The sequence below is a fragment of the Drosophila eugracilis genome, unplaced genomic scaffold, assembly GCF_018153835.1.
Source record: "Drosophila eugracilis isolate 14026-0451.02 unplaced genomic scaffold, ASM1815383v1 contig_1930, whole genome shotgun sequence".
Lineage (NCBI taxonomy): Eukaryota > Metazoa > Arthropoda > Insecta > Diptera > Drosophilidae > Drosophila > Drosophila eugracilis.
Window position 1 is genome coordinate 10,431 of NW_024572789.1, and position 18,786 is coordinate 29,216.

General features: G+C 39.6%; 1 protein-coding gene and 1 long non-coding RNA gene across 2 annotated transcripts; both read right to left on the reverse strand.

Annotated features, from left to right (window-relative positions):
• Positions 1 to 12,915: 12,915 nt before the first annotated feature.
• Positions 12,916 to 14,580, reverse strand: LOC108103278. Its single transcript, XM_017208689.2, has 2 exons — positions 13,893 to 14,580; positions 12,916 to 13,833 (listed from the first exon to the last, which is right to left on the reverse strand). Exons 1-2 carry the CDS (start codon positions 14,314 to 14,316, stop codon positions 13,205 to 13,207), a joined length of 1,053 nt encoding a protein of 350 aa, XP_017064178.1. The 5' UTR covers positions 14,317 to 14,580; the 3' UTR covers positions 12,916 to 13,204.
• An 804-nt stretch (positions 14,581 to 15,384) lies between these two features.
• On the reverse strand, positions 15,385 to 16,876 carry LOC108103280. Its single transcript, XR_001772212.2, has 2 exons — positions 15,826 to 16,876; positions 15,385 to 15,755 (listed from the first exon to the last, which is right to left on the reverse strand). It is a non-coding gene; the product is annotated as an uncharacterized LOC108103280 (long non-coding RNA).
• Between the last annotated feature and the right edge of the window lie 1,910 nt (positions 16,877 to 18,786).

Consider the following 18,786-nt stretch of genomic DNA (forward strand, 5'->3'; position numbering starts at 1 on the left):
GCCGCAGGTCGATTAATTTTCTTTTTTTATGTCCCGGTCGATGTTTTTGGACGAAAATGTGATCCGGCCAGAACTTGGTTGTGCACATTTTGTCAAATTCCACCGAGGGGACGCGTATCTTAAATGATGATACTTTCCTATTATCCTGACTCAGACGTATCATCGGAAAGCCGGGAAACGAATATATGTTTCTCAGGTAGGATTACCTTTAGGGGCTTTGGTGTATCAGGTTCTAATCCTGCACTGCCAATGCATGACGGTAGTCCGGGCACGGAATTCCCCTGCAGAGTATCGGGCGGGTTCATTTTTTTTTCGCGACTCCAGTTGCTTGACGTGCAACCCACCTCCAGCCCAACAAACCGAGGGGCGCTGCCGTCTTACGTACGGCTCGCAACACGGGGAGCCGTGTTAAGCTAAATAGTTCTTATAACACTGAGTGTTATGCACGGTAAAGTTAGACCGAGCCACCATATAATTCATATAACAGTCATTGCTATTAGTTCTTAAGTATTTTTTAAAGAATCTTAATTTGATATTTTTTAGATTAGAAAGGTGCCTTGTATACCAAGGGGGTTATCCGCCATAGCCGGATACCGCAACGGAACAAAGCAATCAAAAATTAGGCTTAATGTACTATAAAATATATCTGGAGCAGTCGACATATCGGTACATGCGTAAAAATGGGACCAGTCAAATTCTGAACCAAAGTTATTAATTTTTTTAAAGTCGGCTTTTACGAAAACATCGAATTTAATTATCAGCGTATTTCTTCTTAGGCTTAGTACATAGCCCCGTATCGATCGTAAGATCTAATGTTGGATGATAAGGATCTTCAGGGTGTGTGAGAGGTGGAGCTCTGTATATGGATACTGCGTCCGTATCAGAGAGAGACATGTCTAACATGCCAGCAGTAAAGTTGTTACCTTTACGAAAAACAACCAATACCTGACCGAATTTTTAGTCTGCCGCATAAACGTGAAAGGGAGTTTGAGAGAAACAGTTAGTAAGCGTAAGCGAGAGTAGAGAGAGTAAGCGAGAGAGTGTTAGCGAGAGAGAGGCGTTATAAGAGAGTACAAGTTGTATAAGTTGTATAAGGAAAGAGAGTGTGTTTTCGAGAGCTACAACCTGGTGGGAGATACAGAAAAGAGATCTACAGATGTTGTGCTGGAGAGGTAAGCGGTGGAAGTTCCGTTCCTAATAGCACAAAGTAAAGTAAAAAATATGTTAGAATACAGACCACAGTTGTTAATATTTGCTTGCAATAAATGCTTTATGCAAACAGATAACAATAAATGCACTGCACGACGCGGAATCGAAAGACGGATTTTTCAAGTAGATAAACGTTTGCAAAAAGTAGCAAAAACGAGGTTATTCGGGGAATAAATTCAAAGATTAAATCGCTAGAGAGAACACGCAAAAGCCAAAAACACAACCGTTCGCTCTGAAAGAGAAGTGAAGTGTCATTATTATTATGATATTAATTGAAATTGGCTTTATAGCAGCAACTAAGAGTTTTTAGTTGCTTTAGAATAAATACATCGGTTTAAATCAAAACCAAATAAACTCCGCAACAAAACCACGCCGAATGCAAGAAGAGGTACAGCTTTACTACAACAGCTTCGAGCTACAGCAATTCTACAAAAGCATACACAAAGTTTATGTACAAGAAATGAGTGATTTACAGAGTCAAATGCTTTAATAAAGTCTGTGTAGATGACACTTGTCTGAAGACTTTTTCGGAACCCAGTGATGACATAAGATGTTAATTCGAGTAAGTTTGTTGTTGTAGACCGTCGTTTCATGAAACCATGCTGATATGGAGATATTACTGATCTACACTGATGTTGCAAATGGGGCACAATAATTTTATTAAAGAGTTTTGAATAGTAGATCATTTAGAGATACCTCAATATTTAGCAGCATCCGAAGTTTTCTCTTTCTTGTGTAAAGAAATGATGAAAGATTCCTTCCAAATAGGGGGAAACGTAGCCATTTCAAATGAGAGATTAAAGAGTTTGAGAAGAGGGATTGCTCATGGAAGACGCCCAGTACCTAAGCACACAGCCGGGAACGCCGTAAGTGCCTGGGGAAAAGGTCGGCTTAACACTCTAAATATACTTAAGAATACCACTCTTAGACGTCGTGTGACGAGTTTTGACTGCGGAACACCGTAGACATAAGGATGCCTAGGGGTTGTCGAACGAAATTAAAAAATTGTTTCGGATCCTGTGTAATTGTTTTCTAAGACTGAGCGTTAAGCACGGTAAAATTTGACCGAGCAACTAAGTATTGAGAGTAACTAAGCGGAGTTCTAGTTTTTAAGTATTTTTTCTGATGCCTGAACTTTATATTTTTTAAGGTGCTTAAGCCCTTGGTATACCAAGGGGGTTCCGTTCTGGGCGGGTACCTCATCGGAACACATATATTAAAAATTAGGTTTAAAACATGGTAAAATGTGTTTAAATCTGAAGTTACATCATTGCATGCGAAGAGATCGGACCATTCAATATTAGGGATGAGAATATTAAGTTTATGAAAGTCTGACATGCTAAAACAGCGAACCTTTTTGACAGCCCTAATAGGCTCAGTCACTTGGAGTGGTCCAGCATCGATCGCCAACTCAAGAGTGTGATGATAAAGATCTTCAGGGCGTGTAAGTGGTGAAACCCTAGATAAAGATATGGAGTCCGAATCTGAGATAAAGCATAATTCGAGTAAAAAGAAAGAGTTTAAACAAAGTTAATTTGTTCCAGGGTTATGTCTAACATACCTGCAATAAAATTGTGATGTGAGTAGGGTGTTAAAGCTAAACTATTTTCGTTTGTGGACCAGTTAATTTGTGTATGTTAAAATCACCCAGAACCACTAGCTGGTCCAAATTTGATATTAGCGTAAAAACGGACTGTATGGCCGCTACGTGAAATTAACCCTCCTCCCCCGGATCCGAATGATCGATCAAACCTATATGTTACATAACAACCCGTAAAAATTTCAGGGCTAAGAATTTCCGAAACTAGCCATGTTTCGGTAAAAACAATTATTTGGGATGCAAAAGAAAGACTCTCAGAAAGTAGGTAGCTTAGAACGCAACCCCCTTGAGTTCTGATAAGAAAGAAGGAGAGAGGGTGTTAGCTTTTACCAGGGGGTTGGCTTTTGTTTGAAGGAGATTTACCGCCGCAGGTCGATTAGTTTTCTTTGTTGTATGTCCCGGTCGATGTTTTTGGACGAAAATGTGATCCGGCCAGAACTTGGTCGTGCACATTTTGTCAAATTCCACCGAGGGGACGCGTATCTTAAATGATGATACTTTCCTATTATCCTGACTCAGACGTATCATCGGAAAGCCGGGAAAGGAATATATGTTTCTTAGATAGGCTTACCTTTAGGGGCTTTGGTGTATCAGGTTCTAATCCTGCAATGGTAATGCATGACGGTAGTCCGGCCACGGAATTCCCCTGCAGAGTATCGGGCGGGTTGATATTAATTGAAATTGGCTCTATAGCTGCAACTTAGAGTTTTTAGTTGCTTTAGAATAAATACATCGGTTCAAATCAAAACCAAATAAACTCCGCAACAGAACCACGCCGAATGCAAGAAGAGGTACAGCTTTACTACAACAGCTTCGAGCTACAGCAGTTCTACAAAAGCATACACAGCCTAGACACCGCACGCCTTGTCTTTCTAACAGCTGTCTTTAGTTCTATTTATTTTTATAGATCAAAACACTGCAGCTGTCAGCCTCTAATGGCCATCTCATTGTTGCCCCTATTTTTCCCTTATGTTTCACGGACTTGCCCACGGGATTGATCTCCTTGTGCTGGTACTCCTCCCGATGTCCTGATACTCCTGCAGTTGATGGGTCATCTCTTCGCGCATAAGCTTCTTCTCGAGTTGACCCACCTCTTGGCCGTGATGCTCGCGAGTGTTATCTAGTTTCTGCTCCAATTCACGTACGATCTTAAAATCGTGAGTCTTGGCATTTAGACTGTCAATAGGAACGCGTGTCGAGCGTAACTCTTTGATGGACTTGTGCGTAGAATTGGATGTGCGTGCAGCGGCTTCTTGTAGACGACAGATGTCCTGTGAGTGGATCTGATCCTTGAATGACAGCTCCTCATGCAGGCTTGCGCGTGTCATTGAACTGCTGGCGCAGACGATTGAGCTCCTTGGTCATATGGATCAGTTCATCAGTAATCTTCTTCCGATCTGCATTGGCCAGGTTGAATTTGCTCAGCTCATTGAAACGCGACTCGTACAATCGGGCATTTCCCTCAGCAGTGCTGCACTCCTTGATTTTCTTATCCAGACGGTTCTTCAGCTCCTCGTTCTCCTCCCACAGACGCTTGCTATCGATCTCTCCACAGGCACAATCCCTGGCCTATCATCCCGAAGACGACACGTCTCGTGTCCCTGGTGGTCTGCACCTCAATGCTAAGGCGGGAGTTCTCTGTCTCTAAGTTATGCACAAGGTCAATATAGGTAGCAGGCGATCGTTCAGGCTCAACAGCTCAACCTCCTCAGCCACGCGAGAGTGGCAGGTGGAGCTTAGGGGCTGGGTTCCGCCGATGAAGCGGCCACACGAGGTTTCCCTGGGGTGCAACCATCTCCAGAAACGACCCATCCAGAGCGCGTATTCTGCAAAAGAGGCAAACCGTCTTCTAGTTGCTGAGAGCAGATAGAAAAACAGTCAGCAAATCCACACCCTGCGCTCTGTGGCAGTTGGGATCTGCCAGAACCACATTGACAGGAACCTTCCAGTTGATGTTGACGCTCGGCGGTGTGAGACGCCACAACTGCCGCAATGCAAACGGAATAAATACGTGGATAGGCGAACATTAACCGATGCTCTATTCGTAGTGACTTCAGTGTCTTTAATAAAGCTGAAGTTGGCTGGCCAGCCGCGAAGTGATGACATGAACTAGCGAGGCAGAATCAAGTAGCGCTCAGCAGGGAAGGAAGACTCCTGATCGGCCACGAACCAGATTGTTGGCTGTTTGCAGGAACACTGCTTCAGCGTGGCTTTCCTGGGTCACAAACACGTTAGCTGGCGGAGCCCGTGAGGTCGCAATGCCAGCCTCATTGGCAGGATTCACGCAAGGATGTAACATGCCATGATGTCGGCCATTACACGTTGGGTATGAGCATCCACGGGCTAAGTATCCAGACTTGAGGGAAATGAAGCAGAGGTCAAGTCTCCGGATTTCATCGCGACGTTCCTCAACTGACAAGGCGTGGATCATTGGGCAAGAAGGAACAGCATGCGACAGGATACCGCACAGGGCACACGCAGCCGGCGGCGCATTAATGAGCATGCACCAACGATTATTAAACGGCCTACGTCGGCTCACTTGATCCGCTGGCAAATGCGAAACTAAGGCCAAATCCACAATCTCAAGTGTACGGCATCTCTGTACCAAAAATCGACCCATAGATCCCCAATTTGGCAGGCTATCAGTACTGTTTCCTGCGAGAGAGTCTTTCCACTTAGCCTTTGTGGCAGGGTCCAGCTTTTGAAAGCTGATCTGGCTGAGGAGCCATCCTTGAATTTCTTCTGCCGTCCCGGAACTTATGAGGACCAGCATATGAGCATTAAATCAGTCGGATAACTTCCGAAGAGGTGCAACGGATCCCGGTTCGAATCTCGTTGATGTGAGGCTGAAAAATGAATCGTCGATTACTGAAATGTTTGCGCAAGAGATTAAGGGCAACATCATAATTTGCGTCAGTAGTCTCCAACGCTCTCACAGTCTCCAAGGCTGACTAGCGCAGACATGAAATGAGCCACCTGAGTTTCTCCATCTTGGTCAAGTGAGGATGGCTGTCAATCGTCGTCTTAAACAGGGCGCGGAAATCCGGCAACTTGGCAAGCCCACCGCGGAATGTTGGCATCGGCAATGAGGTTGCAGGCGTGTATGGAGTGGATGAAATACCAGCATCACTGGTTCCATCCAGTAGCGTAGAGTGGGCAGCAACTGTACTGGACCGCTTGGCAACTTTCACCTGGATGTCAACGTGCACGTCCATGGCTAGCTGGGAGAATTTCCACTACAAACCACTTCCGATTTCACTCTTTTAGCTCCTCCAATTCCTCCTAAAGTGTGGCAAATCGGTCAAGCAGAAGCTTCGCCATTGTCTCGAGGGCTGTGACCTTCTGATGCAGAGCATCTATTTCTTTACAGGTCACTTCTGCTCGTCTCCATAGCATCCTCTCCCTGCTTGCAGCAGCAGATCCAACGGCGTCAGCTCCAGACTTCATTATGTAATTAATGTAAGTACACGGTTATTACAATAAAAACAACAATTTTCCGTAGCACTTTTAAAGTGATCACAATATTCAAAACGCGCGGTAATCACGTCGGGGTCACAAAAATCGCTGGCTTTACGAAAAGCGCCGAGCCACTCAAGAAAACCATTTTTTATCTGCCGCATAAAAGATCTAATTTCCCTTTAAGTACCCCGACAACTTTCACAGCAGTAATGTTAGCCGGAATTGCCACGTGCCAAAACGTCCGATACGATGGCACGAAGATTGGCACATTTAGCATGAACCAAACACAAAGCCAACACAAAATGATCGGTTGGTTCGTTGTGATTATTTTATTACATGACATGCTATTTAAAGCAGACAATTTCAGACATATTGGGAGATAATTATTATTTTAAAACACTATTTAATCGAACAAAGCCCACTGTGCGCGAACAGAAAAGGAGAAAGAGCTAAGGAAATAGATTAAAAACAAGATAAGTTTTAAATATGCACACAAGAAGAAGGGAGATAGAGCGGAGGGAATAGATTAAAAACAAGATAAGGTATAGATGAGCACACGAGAGAAGAGCGAGCGGAAGAGCCCCGTAAATCGCGACAGACGAGAAAACGATTAAAGTAATTTAAAAGTTTAAACAAAAAAACAAACGCTACACAGCTTAATTCACTGCGCGGAAGTAATTAATATACGTTTAAGTTAATATTCACATATTTAGCAAAGATAAAAGAGATTAAAACAAGAAAAGTCGCTATAGTCGAGTGCCGATAAGATACCCGTTTCTTTTTTACACAATTTTAAAATATTCATTTTGCTAGTGGAAATTCCCCAAGTGCCACCGATTGTCGGAGAAAGCATGTTGAGTAGCTGTCGACTCTAAACTCGTATCCGAGAAGATTAATCTTCAATTCGGCGATATCGAATTCATTTGTGTCGCTTCCTGGTAGGTCTTTATTTATTACGTGTTCTTTCGTCCCTCCCAAGTTCGAGCCATCCACGTATGAGTTGCACCTAACGGCCATATAGTCCGTTTTTACGTTATTATCAGATTTGGATCAGTAAGTGGTTCTAGGTGATTTTAACATACCACAAATTAACTGGTAAAAAAATGAAAATAGTTTAGCTTTAACACCTTCCTCACATCATGATTTTATTGCAGGTATGTTAGACATGACCCTGGAACAAATTAACCCAGTTAAAAACTCTTTGGGTCGGTTACTCGATCTATGCTTTATCTAAGATTCGGACTCCGTATTTTTATCTAGGTTTCCACCACTTACACGCCCTGAAGATCTTTATCATCTTACTCTAGAGCTGGCGATCGATGCTGGACCACTCCAAGCGACTGAGCCTACTAGGGCTGTCAAAAAGGTTCGAAGTTTTAGCATGTCAAACTTTCTTAAACTTTATATTCTTATCTCTGATTTTGAGTGGTCCGATCTCTACGCATGCAATGATAGACTTCAGCTTTAAACATATTCTGCCATGCATTAAACCAAATTTTTGATTTATGTGTTCCGATGAGCCGCCCAGAACGGATAACCCTCCTTGGTATACCAAGGGCTTAAGCACCTTAAAAAGTATAAAGTTCAGGCTTCAGAACAAATACTTAAAAACTATAACTCCGCTTAGTTACTCTCAAAACTTAATTGCTCGGTCAAATTATTTAGCTCGTTGTAGGAATTTACACAGGATCCGAAACAGTTTTATAATTTCGTTAAGACTAAGCGTAGACCAAAACGTTTCCTTCAGCACTAACGTTTGAAAACTCAACGGCGAGAACTGATCAGGCAATAGCCGATATGTTCGCCAAGTTTTTTCAATCCACATATTCACCTTCGACAACCGCTAGGCAGCCTTATGTCTACGGTGTTCCGCAGTCGAATCTCGTCACGCGATCTTTTCTATCTAAGAGTGGTATTCTGAAGGATCTTCAGAGTATTAAGCGGACCTACCCTCCGGGCCCCGACGGCGTTCCCGGCTGTGTGCTTACGTACTGCGCGTCTTCCATTTACAATCCTCTTCTCAAACTCTTTAATCTCTCATTTGAAACGGCTACGTTTCCCCCTATTTGGAAGGAATCTTTCATCATTCCTTTATACAAGAAAGGGAAAACTTCGGATGCTGGTAATTATAGAGGTATCTCTAAATTATCAGCAATTCCTAAACTCTTTTAGAAAATTATTGTGCCCCATTTGCAACACCAGTGTTGATCAGTAATATCTCCATATCAACATGGTTTTATGACTCGACGGTCTACAACTACAAACTTACTTGAATTTACCTCTTATGTCATCACTGGGTTCCGAAAAAGTCTTTGGACAGATGTCATCTACACTGACTTTAGTAAAGCATTTGACTCTGTAAATCACTCACTTTTAGTTCATAAACTTTACTTAATCGGATTTCCATGCGATCTTCTTAGGTGGGTTGAAAGTTATCTGACTGGTAGAACGCAACGTGTTTTATTTAAAGATTTCTTGTCTGGTCCGATTTAAGCTTCATCCGGTGTCCCTCAGGGAAGCCATTTAGCTTCCAAAAAAGCTTTCTCTTATTTGCTCTTCGTGGCCAAAATTGGGATGCAAGCTTACATCTTCCCTCCTATAAAAACAGACTATTACTAATAAACTTACCGACCCTTGCTAACCGTATTACAATGCTTGGCGTTGTTTTTATTAACAATCTTATTAGTGGGGATATTGATAGCCAAGCCCTAATAGGTCCCTTAAACATCAATGTGCCCGCTAGGCCCACTAGAAACTATATTCCCTTATTCTTGGGACATTGCAGCTCAAACTTTGCCCTTCATGAACCATTTAGGGTATTATGTTCGAATTACAATACCCTCTACCACATTACATCCAATACTTCTCCTACTAACGTAAAAATTGTCTTACTAAACCACTTAGAATATATTTAATTTCGTAGTTTATAACATTTTCCACTCGGTACTATCCCCGTGTTCCGAGCCGTACGATAAACGGCAGCGCCCCACGGTCGGTTGGGTGGGTTGCACGTTAAGCAACGGGAGTCGCGAACAAAAAAATATGGATAGCTTCCAGAGGTGGTATGATTTTAAACTCTTCAATTTAAATGGTCTTAGTTGTAATATTATGACTTTTTATAGGGGCATCCCTATATTTTAATGATCCTTATACAACCAAATTGTTACACACTTCCTGTTTCAGACCAATCCTGAAATATTGCTGTGCTGTTTAGAGTCCCCAGTATCAAGTACACATTGACCGTATTGAGTCAGTAATGAAGAAATTTCATAGTTTTGCCTGGTCCAGTTTGAACTGGGATCAAAATGTAATGTTGCCTAGTAAGCTTATTTTCGCTTAATCTTCCTACCCTCTTAAATCGAGGAATTATGTTTGGTACTATGTTTATGACTAATCTTATTCGTGATGAGGTAGACTTTATTTATTTACTAACCCGTTTAAATTTAAATGCACCTTCTATACTTACACGTAATTAGATTCAACACCTTGCTTAAAAATACTAGTTCTAAGGTATTTACGTGGTATTTATGCAGTTTTTTTGAGTGTTTTATATGTTTTCTGCGATTTCGATTATCCAAATTAATAAGGGCCCCGCGCGTCAGAAGCGCATTCTTCGTGTCTTTGAGCCTTGATTGTACTGCTCTAAGTGCATCTGGTGCATCAGTTCTGGCAAAATCTCAATAATTCTATCAGTAAGATAGCAATTTGTCCGAAAATTAAAATAGCCTCAGCAGAAGGCAGTGTATTGATTCTGAACCATTCAGCATGGTATTTACATAGTAAATACCATATCAACGTCCAAAGTGCATTCAAAAGACTACTAAATACAACAAATACAGATCAGATAGTCAAAACAAACAAATAAAACATGAACCACTTTCAAGCCATAATGTAGTTAAAACATACTCAGAAAACAGAGAAAAATCTGTATTAACCAAACTTTCGGAAAATACTCTCCCACAATTTCATACACAACTAACAACATTATGCACCGAATATAGCCACGGATTCGGACTAGAAACCGAATAACTAAAAGTTATTTTTATAAACCAAAACTAAGATTGAAGGTCGATGAACCAATATACACAAAAATATATAAATCCTTATAGTCAAAAAGACGAAATTCAAGAACAAGTCCAAAAATTCATTAATGACAAAATAATCAAACCATATGTATCTCCTTATGATAACTACCAAAAAGGTCACTTCCAAATTCCAAAAAAAAAGACGAGTAATTGACTATCGTCAGATTAATATAAAACAACTTTTGTATGATAAATTTCTTCTTTCTATAATTGAAGATATCTTTGATCAACAATCTATGGCTTATATCGATTCACGCGATTTCCATTCGGCTTAATAATAATGCCAAATTCCTTTCAGAGAATAATGACTATAGCTTTCTCTGGATTAGAACCTGCGCAAGCATTTCTTTATATGGATGACTTAATAGTTATAGTTGCTCATAGGTTGTTTAGAAAAACATATGCTCAAAAACTTAATTGATGCTTTTGAGAAATGTAGGTTGCGGATCACTCGGAATTGCAGAGTCTCGGTCAGAAAAATAGCCCGTGAAATCGGAGTGAATCGAGAAAGTGTTCGGTTGATTGCAAAAAATGAACTTAATCTCAAGCCCTACAAGCTTCGAAAAGTGCATCTTCTTACGGATGACAATAAGCGCGTGAGACTTCAAAGATACCGTCAGCTAAAGCGTCGGACCGCAGGTCCAAAATGGGAGCGTATTCTCTTCACGGACGAGAAGATATTCATTGGAAACTGTTGTGCTTCCTTGGGCCCAGCAGCACTTCGGTGATACGGAGTGGACGTTTCAACAGGATTCAGTGCCAGCCCATAGAGCCAAATTGATTCAGGACTGGTGCAAAACCAATTATTACATCCAGTGAATGGCCACCTTACTCGCCAGATCTTAATCCAATGGACTACAGTGTGTGGTCTATTTTGGAGTCCAGAGCATGTGCTAAACGCCACATAAGTTTGGAGGCGCTGAAGCAATCATTGCTCCGAGAATGGGATCGATTATCGGAAGAAGACTTGCGGCCCATTGCGCTCAATTTCCAGATACGTTTCGGGATCTGCATCGCAGCCCAAGGAAGCGACTTCGAAACTGGCTGAATATATGTTAACACAATACCTATTTAATAGTTGTGTATCTGCATTTTTTCTAAGATACAGTTTCTTAAAAAGTTATGATCAAAAATGTTTGACCGGGTTATTTATTGTCTTGGCCGACGACAAAAAGTACGACGTTATTCAAGATTATCCAGTCCCACATAGTGCGGACAGCGTTAGAGGATTCCTCGCAATTATTTGTAATTATTAAGGACGGGTTATACATAATTTTGCGGACTATTTTCGTCACATAACAAAAGTATGTAAGATGTACAATCCGAATGGACAACTAAATACCAAAACGCATTTGAACATATAAATCGCCATTAATGAACCCAACTATTTCCAGTTGCTACGCATCATTAGAGTACCTAATGCTAAATTAGAGTACGTAAAGGTAATTACAGTGGATCCAAGCTTATTTCGTGCAAGAAAAAATCGAAGTTTATATTTGATAATGCTACTAAACCAGCAGAGAAATCAAAAAAATTTAAACGCAGTAATGTTAAGAATGTCGCATATTATTAAAATAATAACATTTTCAAAATTTAAAAACTTCGATTGCTTCCTTGGTACTAGTTGTTTTGGTTGGATATAATCTGGTGAACTTTGTACATGCGTCGATTATTACTAGTATATGCTTTTTAGTTGTTTCCTTGCTATTTATCGGACCATAGTGATCAATATGAATGACTTCAAACGTACTTGTTCCTTTCGGAATGGGGTGTAAAAACCCCTCAGTTTTACCTGTTTTATTAGAAAATGCTATACACTTTAGGCAGCTCCTTATGTGACTCTCAACTTTCTTTCTAATACTTGGAAACCAATAACTCTTACTTATGAGGTCCGTTACTTTGTCAATTCCCACATGCCCTATCTCATCATGGTATTTGTACAGAACATTTTCTTCCATTGATTGCGGAACACAAAACAGTAGCCTATCGTTACTTTTCTTATATACAACACCATTTCGTAGTTCATAGTGCTTCCTCTTGACTTAACAACATTTCTTTAACTCTATTTATATTTTCATCTCTTCCCTGACATATAATTAGATTTTCTTCGAAAGTATTTGTTTCAATTACAAGAATGCTATTACTTCGACTAAGTGCATCCACATGCTGCATTCTTTTTCCCGATTTGTGCTCAAGCTCGTAGTCATCGTTTTGAAGCTCTAAAGCCCCCTTGCTATACGGGGATTTATTTCTGTTTTATTTAAAGTTAAAGTTAATGAATTGCAATCATAATTTTGAACCTAACTCCTTGCACATAAATTCGAAATCGTTTTAATGCGCTACCGCGGGCATGCTCGATTTCTCTACTCTTTTCTCTACATCTAACTCCTTCTCTAGATTGACTTCTACTTTGTTATTGTTTCCAAGATCGCTCTCTACTTTTGCCCCTACATCTACCTGTTTTTCTACATTGACTTCTACTTTGTTTGATAAATCACATTCGCACTTTTCCACTAAATGTATACCCACTGGCTTAACAGATAAATAGTTACCCTCGTTAATTACTTCTACAAGCTTAAAATTACTTAAATTTAATAAATCGCGTCCTACTACCATTACATTAAGTTTAATTTCGTTTATTCCGAAAAATGTATTATTCTACTTGTAATCTTCAATGACTAAGTTACTGACTACTTCCCGAATCTATGAGGCACTCTATGTAATAAAATTTGTAAGAAATGTGTATCGTATTTTTAAATTGGACTTTAAAATGTCTTACATATTCGTTGCTATATTCTCTCTTCTTGTACAATGAACACTCTTTAGCCAAGTGTCCAACCTCTCCACAGGCTTAGCAAGCTCTATCACCTCGTACCAGCTTGCGGCAGTCCTTAGCCAGATGACCAAGACTGTGGCTGTTAAAGCATTTGACCCTCTGTTCCGGAGTCGCAGCGTTTGATGAAGCCGTTCCTTGCATCCTACGTACCGGAGCTCTGGGTTTCTCTACATCTTGAAAGGCTTCCAACATATCAGCAGGCACTGCAAAACGTAGTAGTTTCGCTTGATTTTTAAGTTGTACATTTTGTATGCCATCTATCAAGTACTGCACTAGTTCGTGAACACTCATAGCGATGTTTTGTGCCAGAGTAAGCTTGTCAAAAAAGTAGATAGCAAATTTCTCGCCGAACTGCAACTTGCTGTTTTCAAACTTGCGTCGCATTTCCAAGACGTTATCCTTGGTTCCGACAAAAATTTTTAGTTTTGCCAGAATTAGGTCAATACTTCCAGCCAACAGTGATGGTCGAGATAACAGCCAAAAATTAGCCTTGCCCTTCAAGCGTGAGCAAATTAATGGACGCATGACGTCATTACTAACTTTGAACACATCACGAACGTTTTTAACCACCATCAACCATTCGTTTATGTTGCCATCGCCGTTGTATTCTGGGAGTAGCTCTCTGACGGTGTTTAAGTTCATCTCTGGCTTGGAAAGGCGGTCAACATTCTCGAAAATAAATTTTGAATTGCCTGTTCCATACCCGCAGCGTTGCCACCTGGATTACGTTGAACGCCAAAGGTTGGAGCACTTGGTTGAACGCCGTTTCCTTCAAGTTGAACGCCATCACGATCAACTGTCTCGACAAGTTTAGGTTCGTCGCCGAACACGTCGTCATCTTCTTCTTCGCTTTGTTCTTCGTTGTTGTTGTTAGCTGCATTGGCGACAGCCATCTCGCCATCTTGTTCTTCGTTGTTGTTGTTGGCTGCATTGGCGTCAGTCATCCCAGCACCAATTTCGCCTGTAGACACCTCGCAGTACAACTCCGGAGCAATTTCAGACGGTAGTACAGCATTTATTTGCGCAACTAGTGCGGCTTTGCTTCCTTTTGTGGATAAACCAAATTTGTCACAGAAACTTTTGATTTCCACTAATTTTAGTTCGCCGAGATTAATGCGTGAAGCCATTTTAATATTTTCCTATTCCAATATAACTCGGTTAGGTTCAGTTACCACTTCTGAATTATAGTATGGTGTCTTTATTGTATACTTGTAGTTATTCCGGTTCTTATCTTCCGATCACGCCGTCCACGTTTTATAGAATGTTTTTCTTTTTTTTCGTTTTCGCATTCCAGGGATGGAAGATACTCTCGATACTTTTACAAACCAGGGATAATATAAATAACTTAAACCTACGTTGACCATATTTATACTAAGAGTAGTTGCTTACATAGTTCTTATTACTACACTATGTAGCTCTTATAGGTCCCGAGATTTTTGCATTTTTGGTTTTCCGCTTGATCGGAAAAAAAGATTAAGGGCATCATAAAAACCTAAATGCTTAATCCGAACTTTCTATCTCTTATAGTTACCGAGATATCAGATTTCTAGAAAATCCGAAAACCGTCTTTTGAGCCCTGTGGGCGTATGTGTGCTTAATCTCAACTTTTTATCTCTTATAGTACCAGAGATCTCAGCGTTCATACGGGCAGACGGACATGGCTCAATCGTCCTCGCTAATGATTCTGATCAAGAATATGTATACTTTATAGGGTCGGAAACGCTTTCTTCAACCTGTTAAATACTCTTCAGCGAATCTCATATAAAAGGATATATGAGATTCGCTGAAGAGTATTTAACGGGGTAAAAACTTTTAGTATAAAAAAACTTCAGTATTACGTTATTTTTCAAAAGTAGGCTAAGGCATACTTTGTTTTACAGTGTACTTATGTATATAGTGACATATTCACATATTCAGTTATGTACCAAAAAATAAGAATATGCAGCGTAGGCGATCCCACGCTGAATCAATGTAAACAATCCGCATCCGGAGCAGGCGACGCCGCTCTTCAATAACATAAACAATTCTTGAAATCAATAAGTGTCGCAATCTGAGCGGCACTCTTACTCCCAAACTTATGTACAATCCATATCCCAATCGCTCCCAAACTTTTGTAAACAAAGGGCAGCACAAGAAAGTTTTTTGTCACAAGAAATTAGTCTTAAGCTGAGTTCATTTGAATAAAGACGTGAAACTAAATTCGTTGTTCGTTAATTTATTCTTCTTAGCGTTGTCCTTAGTCAACTGACGGGACATTAGTTCGACTCATAAAATTAGTAAACAATTTTACTATATATACACAAATGTCTCGGTCGTTAAATTCAAGTGCCCGGCAGTAAAATGATTGCGCCGCAGAGCCTAGTTTTTGGGAAGTGCTAGTGCCATCACATATCCATAGCCCTAATTCATATACATAAAATGCATGCATATAGAATTTCACTTGCTCTTTCGCTGTCACCCGCCTTATGTATGATGATTGAACGTTCTTATGTACAAGGCCGCTGCCGACCGCTCCCGACCTCTGCTGGCCGCGAGCCAATGACTGTAAAATCACTCTCATTTTGGACTGCAAATAGAGAACATCCAAATAAATGGAACTGCTTCATAAATAAAATTGCTGGGTGCCAGATAATTACCAACAACTATAAACTAACAACGATCATAGCATGAAAACCGTGTCATTGAATCAAAATCTTTGGATACCTGAATTGTGAAATATGGAAAATCAAGAAGTAAAGAAAAGGGCCGGAAGTAAGGGCGAGGACTGGTAGAAATCAAGAACCAATTGGTACGGCACGGCATATAGATAGAAACAGAAAAAGAGTCTGAGTGATTAGATCTCGAGTGAAGGTATCGACAATAAAATTAAGAAAGGGGTAGCACACATATAGTGGCTATTCTACACAAATACACCAGCTCCCGCGTGGACTACAGCCCAAAAATTACAAGCCAAAACGCCACAAAATCGGAAAAAAAAATTGTTCAGCAGCAATGTTAATTGGAAGTGAATAACTAAACCACAATGCCGAAAATAGTGCCACATTGTCCAAAAGTGTGCCCTTACACGATTGCCCTGAATCGCTATACAGTGTTCACTGTAACTACACCTGTGCCAGGACCGGCACCGAAAGCGCCTAAGCCCAGGACGCCATCTGCGCCATAGAGGGAGCATCAGCATGCAACAATCTGGCTACGCCCAGCTGATGCTAAAGATGGTCCTATACAATGTCAAAATTTTTTTCTACATTTAAAATAATATGATGAAACAAAATTAATGAATAAGAAATATTTGTAAGTTTGAGCGGAACACTTTTTGCCCGATTAGAAGTAGTAGAAACCATAATAACTAATATAATTATTAGATATTTAGATAAAAACTTTTTAATGAAAAGCAATAGTATAAGTAAGACAGATACAAAATGTTTGTATGCATCCAACAAAATGAATTTAATATAATACCCAAGATGGGTTTTGTAGATACAAACAGTAAAAAAAGTATTTATAATAATTCTCATTATACATACTCGTACATACATACATTGCTAATTTATTTTTAAAATTATTCATATGACACGACAAGTGCTTGAAGAAAAGGATAGAAAGTCAAATGACCTGGCTAATGTTTAAAACCATGATGAGCACATGATTACGAGTTTTTTTTAAAGTAATAAAAAGTGTAATCCGTTAATGAAATAAAACCTTATTTAATTATATGTATATACTATAGCGTTTCCTCTTGTTTTTTTAATTGTTTATATATATAATATATATATTTATATATATTAATGATAAAGACAAAAAAAAATAAATATAAATAAATAAATATATAATGATAAAGACAATAAAAAAACAAGAGGAAACGCTGTAGTAGAGTGCCGCGACTATAAGATACCCGTTACTATTTTACACAATTTTAAAATATACATTTTGCTAGTGGAAATTCACAAGGCGCCACCTATTGTCAGATGAAGCATGTTGAGTAATTGATAGTGACGTCACCAGCCTTGTGAGGCCTTATAACCTAAATTTCTTCATAAATAGCGAAATATTGTTCTGATTTTAAAAATCTTTGGTAAATCGATAGATATAAACAGAAATAAATTATACAAGGTCAAACGAAGGCATAACAATATTATACACGCCAAAGTTTTCCGCGGCTTGTAGGCGTTTGAGTGTGCGTGGCCGGATGCAACTTCGTGGCAAGTAGCAGTGTCATCTCTTAAATACGTATTCTTAAGCACAACTTTGTAGCTCTTATAGTTTCCGAGACTTTTGCATTTTTGGTTTTTCGGGTTTTGCGTGGCTTGATCGGAAAAAAACAACTCGCATTGGGAGCATTCATTGAAACCTACATGCTTAAAATGCGAAAACAGTCTTTTGAACTTGGTGGGCGTATGGGTGAGTGTGGTCGGATAATAGTACTACTATAAGATGCGATGGCATCTAAAGATTATACATACTGAATTTCAACTTTCTAGCTCTAATAGTTCCTGAGATTTCAGCGATCAACGAGCGTGGCAGGATGCTGTAATAACCTTGCGCTGCGTAGAGACCTCAAGAATCTTCATGGTTAATCTCAAGTTTGTATCTTTTATAGTTCCTGAGATCTCAGCGTTCATACGGACAGACGGATATGGCTCAAACGACTTCGCTATTAATCCTGATCAAGAATATATATACTTTATTGGGTCAAAAAAGCTTCTTACTATCTGTTACATACTTTGCAACGAATCTAGTATACCCTTTTCCTCTACGGGTAACGGGTATACAAATTTCAGATATACATAAACATTACTACCATGACCATACTAAAGGTAATTAAGAAAGTATATAATAGGGAACATATTTTAATGAAAAGATTCTTACATTGGTCTCAACGACCCCGAGGCGCATATTAGGAGTTAATAACCAAAAAAAGTGGTTTTGAGAAATATTAAAAGTCGCTAACAAAAAATCGACAAATAAGCAATCTACTATAAATAAACATGTTGAAATATTAGTAGCCCACTTTAACACAGCGCTATACACGTATACTAATGCATAGCCAGACGGACCGGATAGCTATAACTCTCGAGTATCTATGTTATTGAAGAAACTAAGATAAATATCTATTCAGTATCAACTATCTTGTATAGCCCATTGACAGTACAAAATTGAACCGATTGGCAATCATAAGATTCACCAGAATTCGATACAGCAGAGGTATAACACTCTGATTCTGATAGTCCAAAAATAGAAGAGAAAGATTTAAATAATATTACAATTCTTGGTGTACTTTTCCAATCTAATCAATCAAATTCAGGAACAAACCGATTCTGACACCGAAATAAAGGAAAACCCCTTTATAAGAATGGCAGACGAAAGTGATGCCCAAAGAGCATACATTAATGACAACGAATCTAGTATAACTTTTTACTCTACGAGTATCTGGTAACAACAGAGGCATTTATTGCGGTATAGGCAATGGTCGCGATTATTCTAATAATAATAATAATTTTAAACGCAACAAGCAAGTTATAGAGAAAACTATACAGGAAATAATCACCACAGTGGGGGTTATAATTCATATAATAACAATAAAAATAATAATCGTTTCG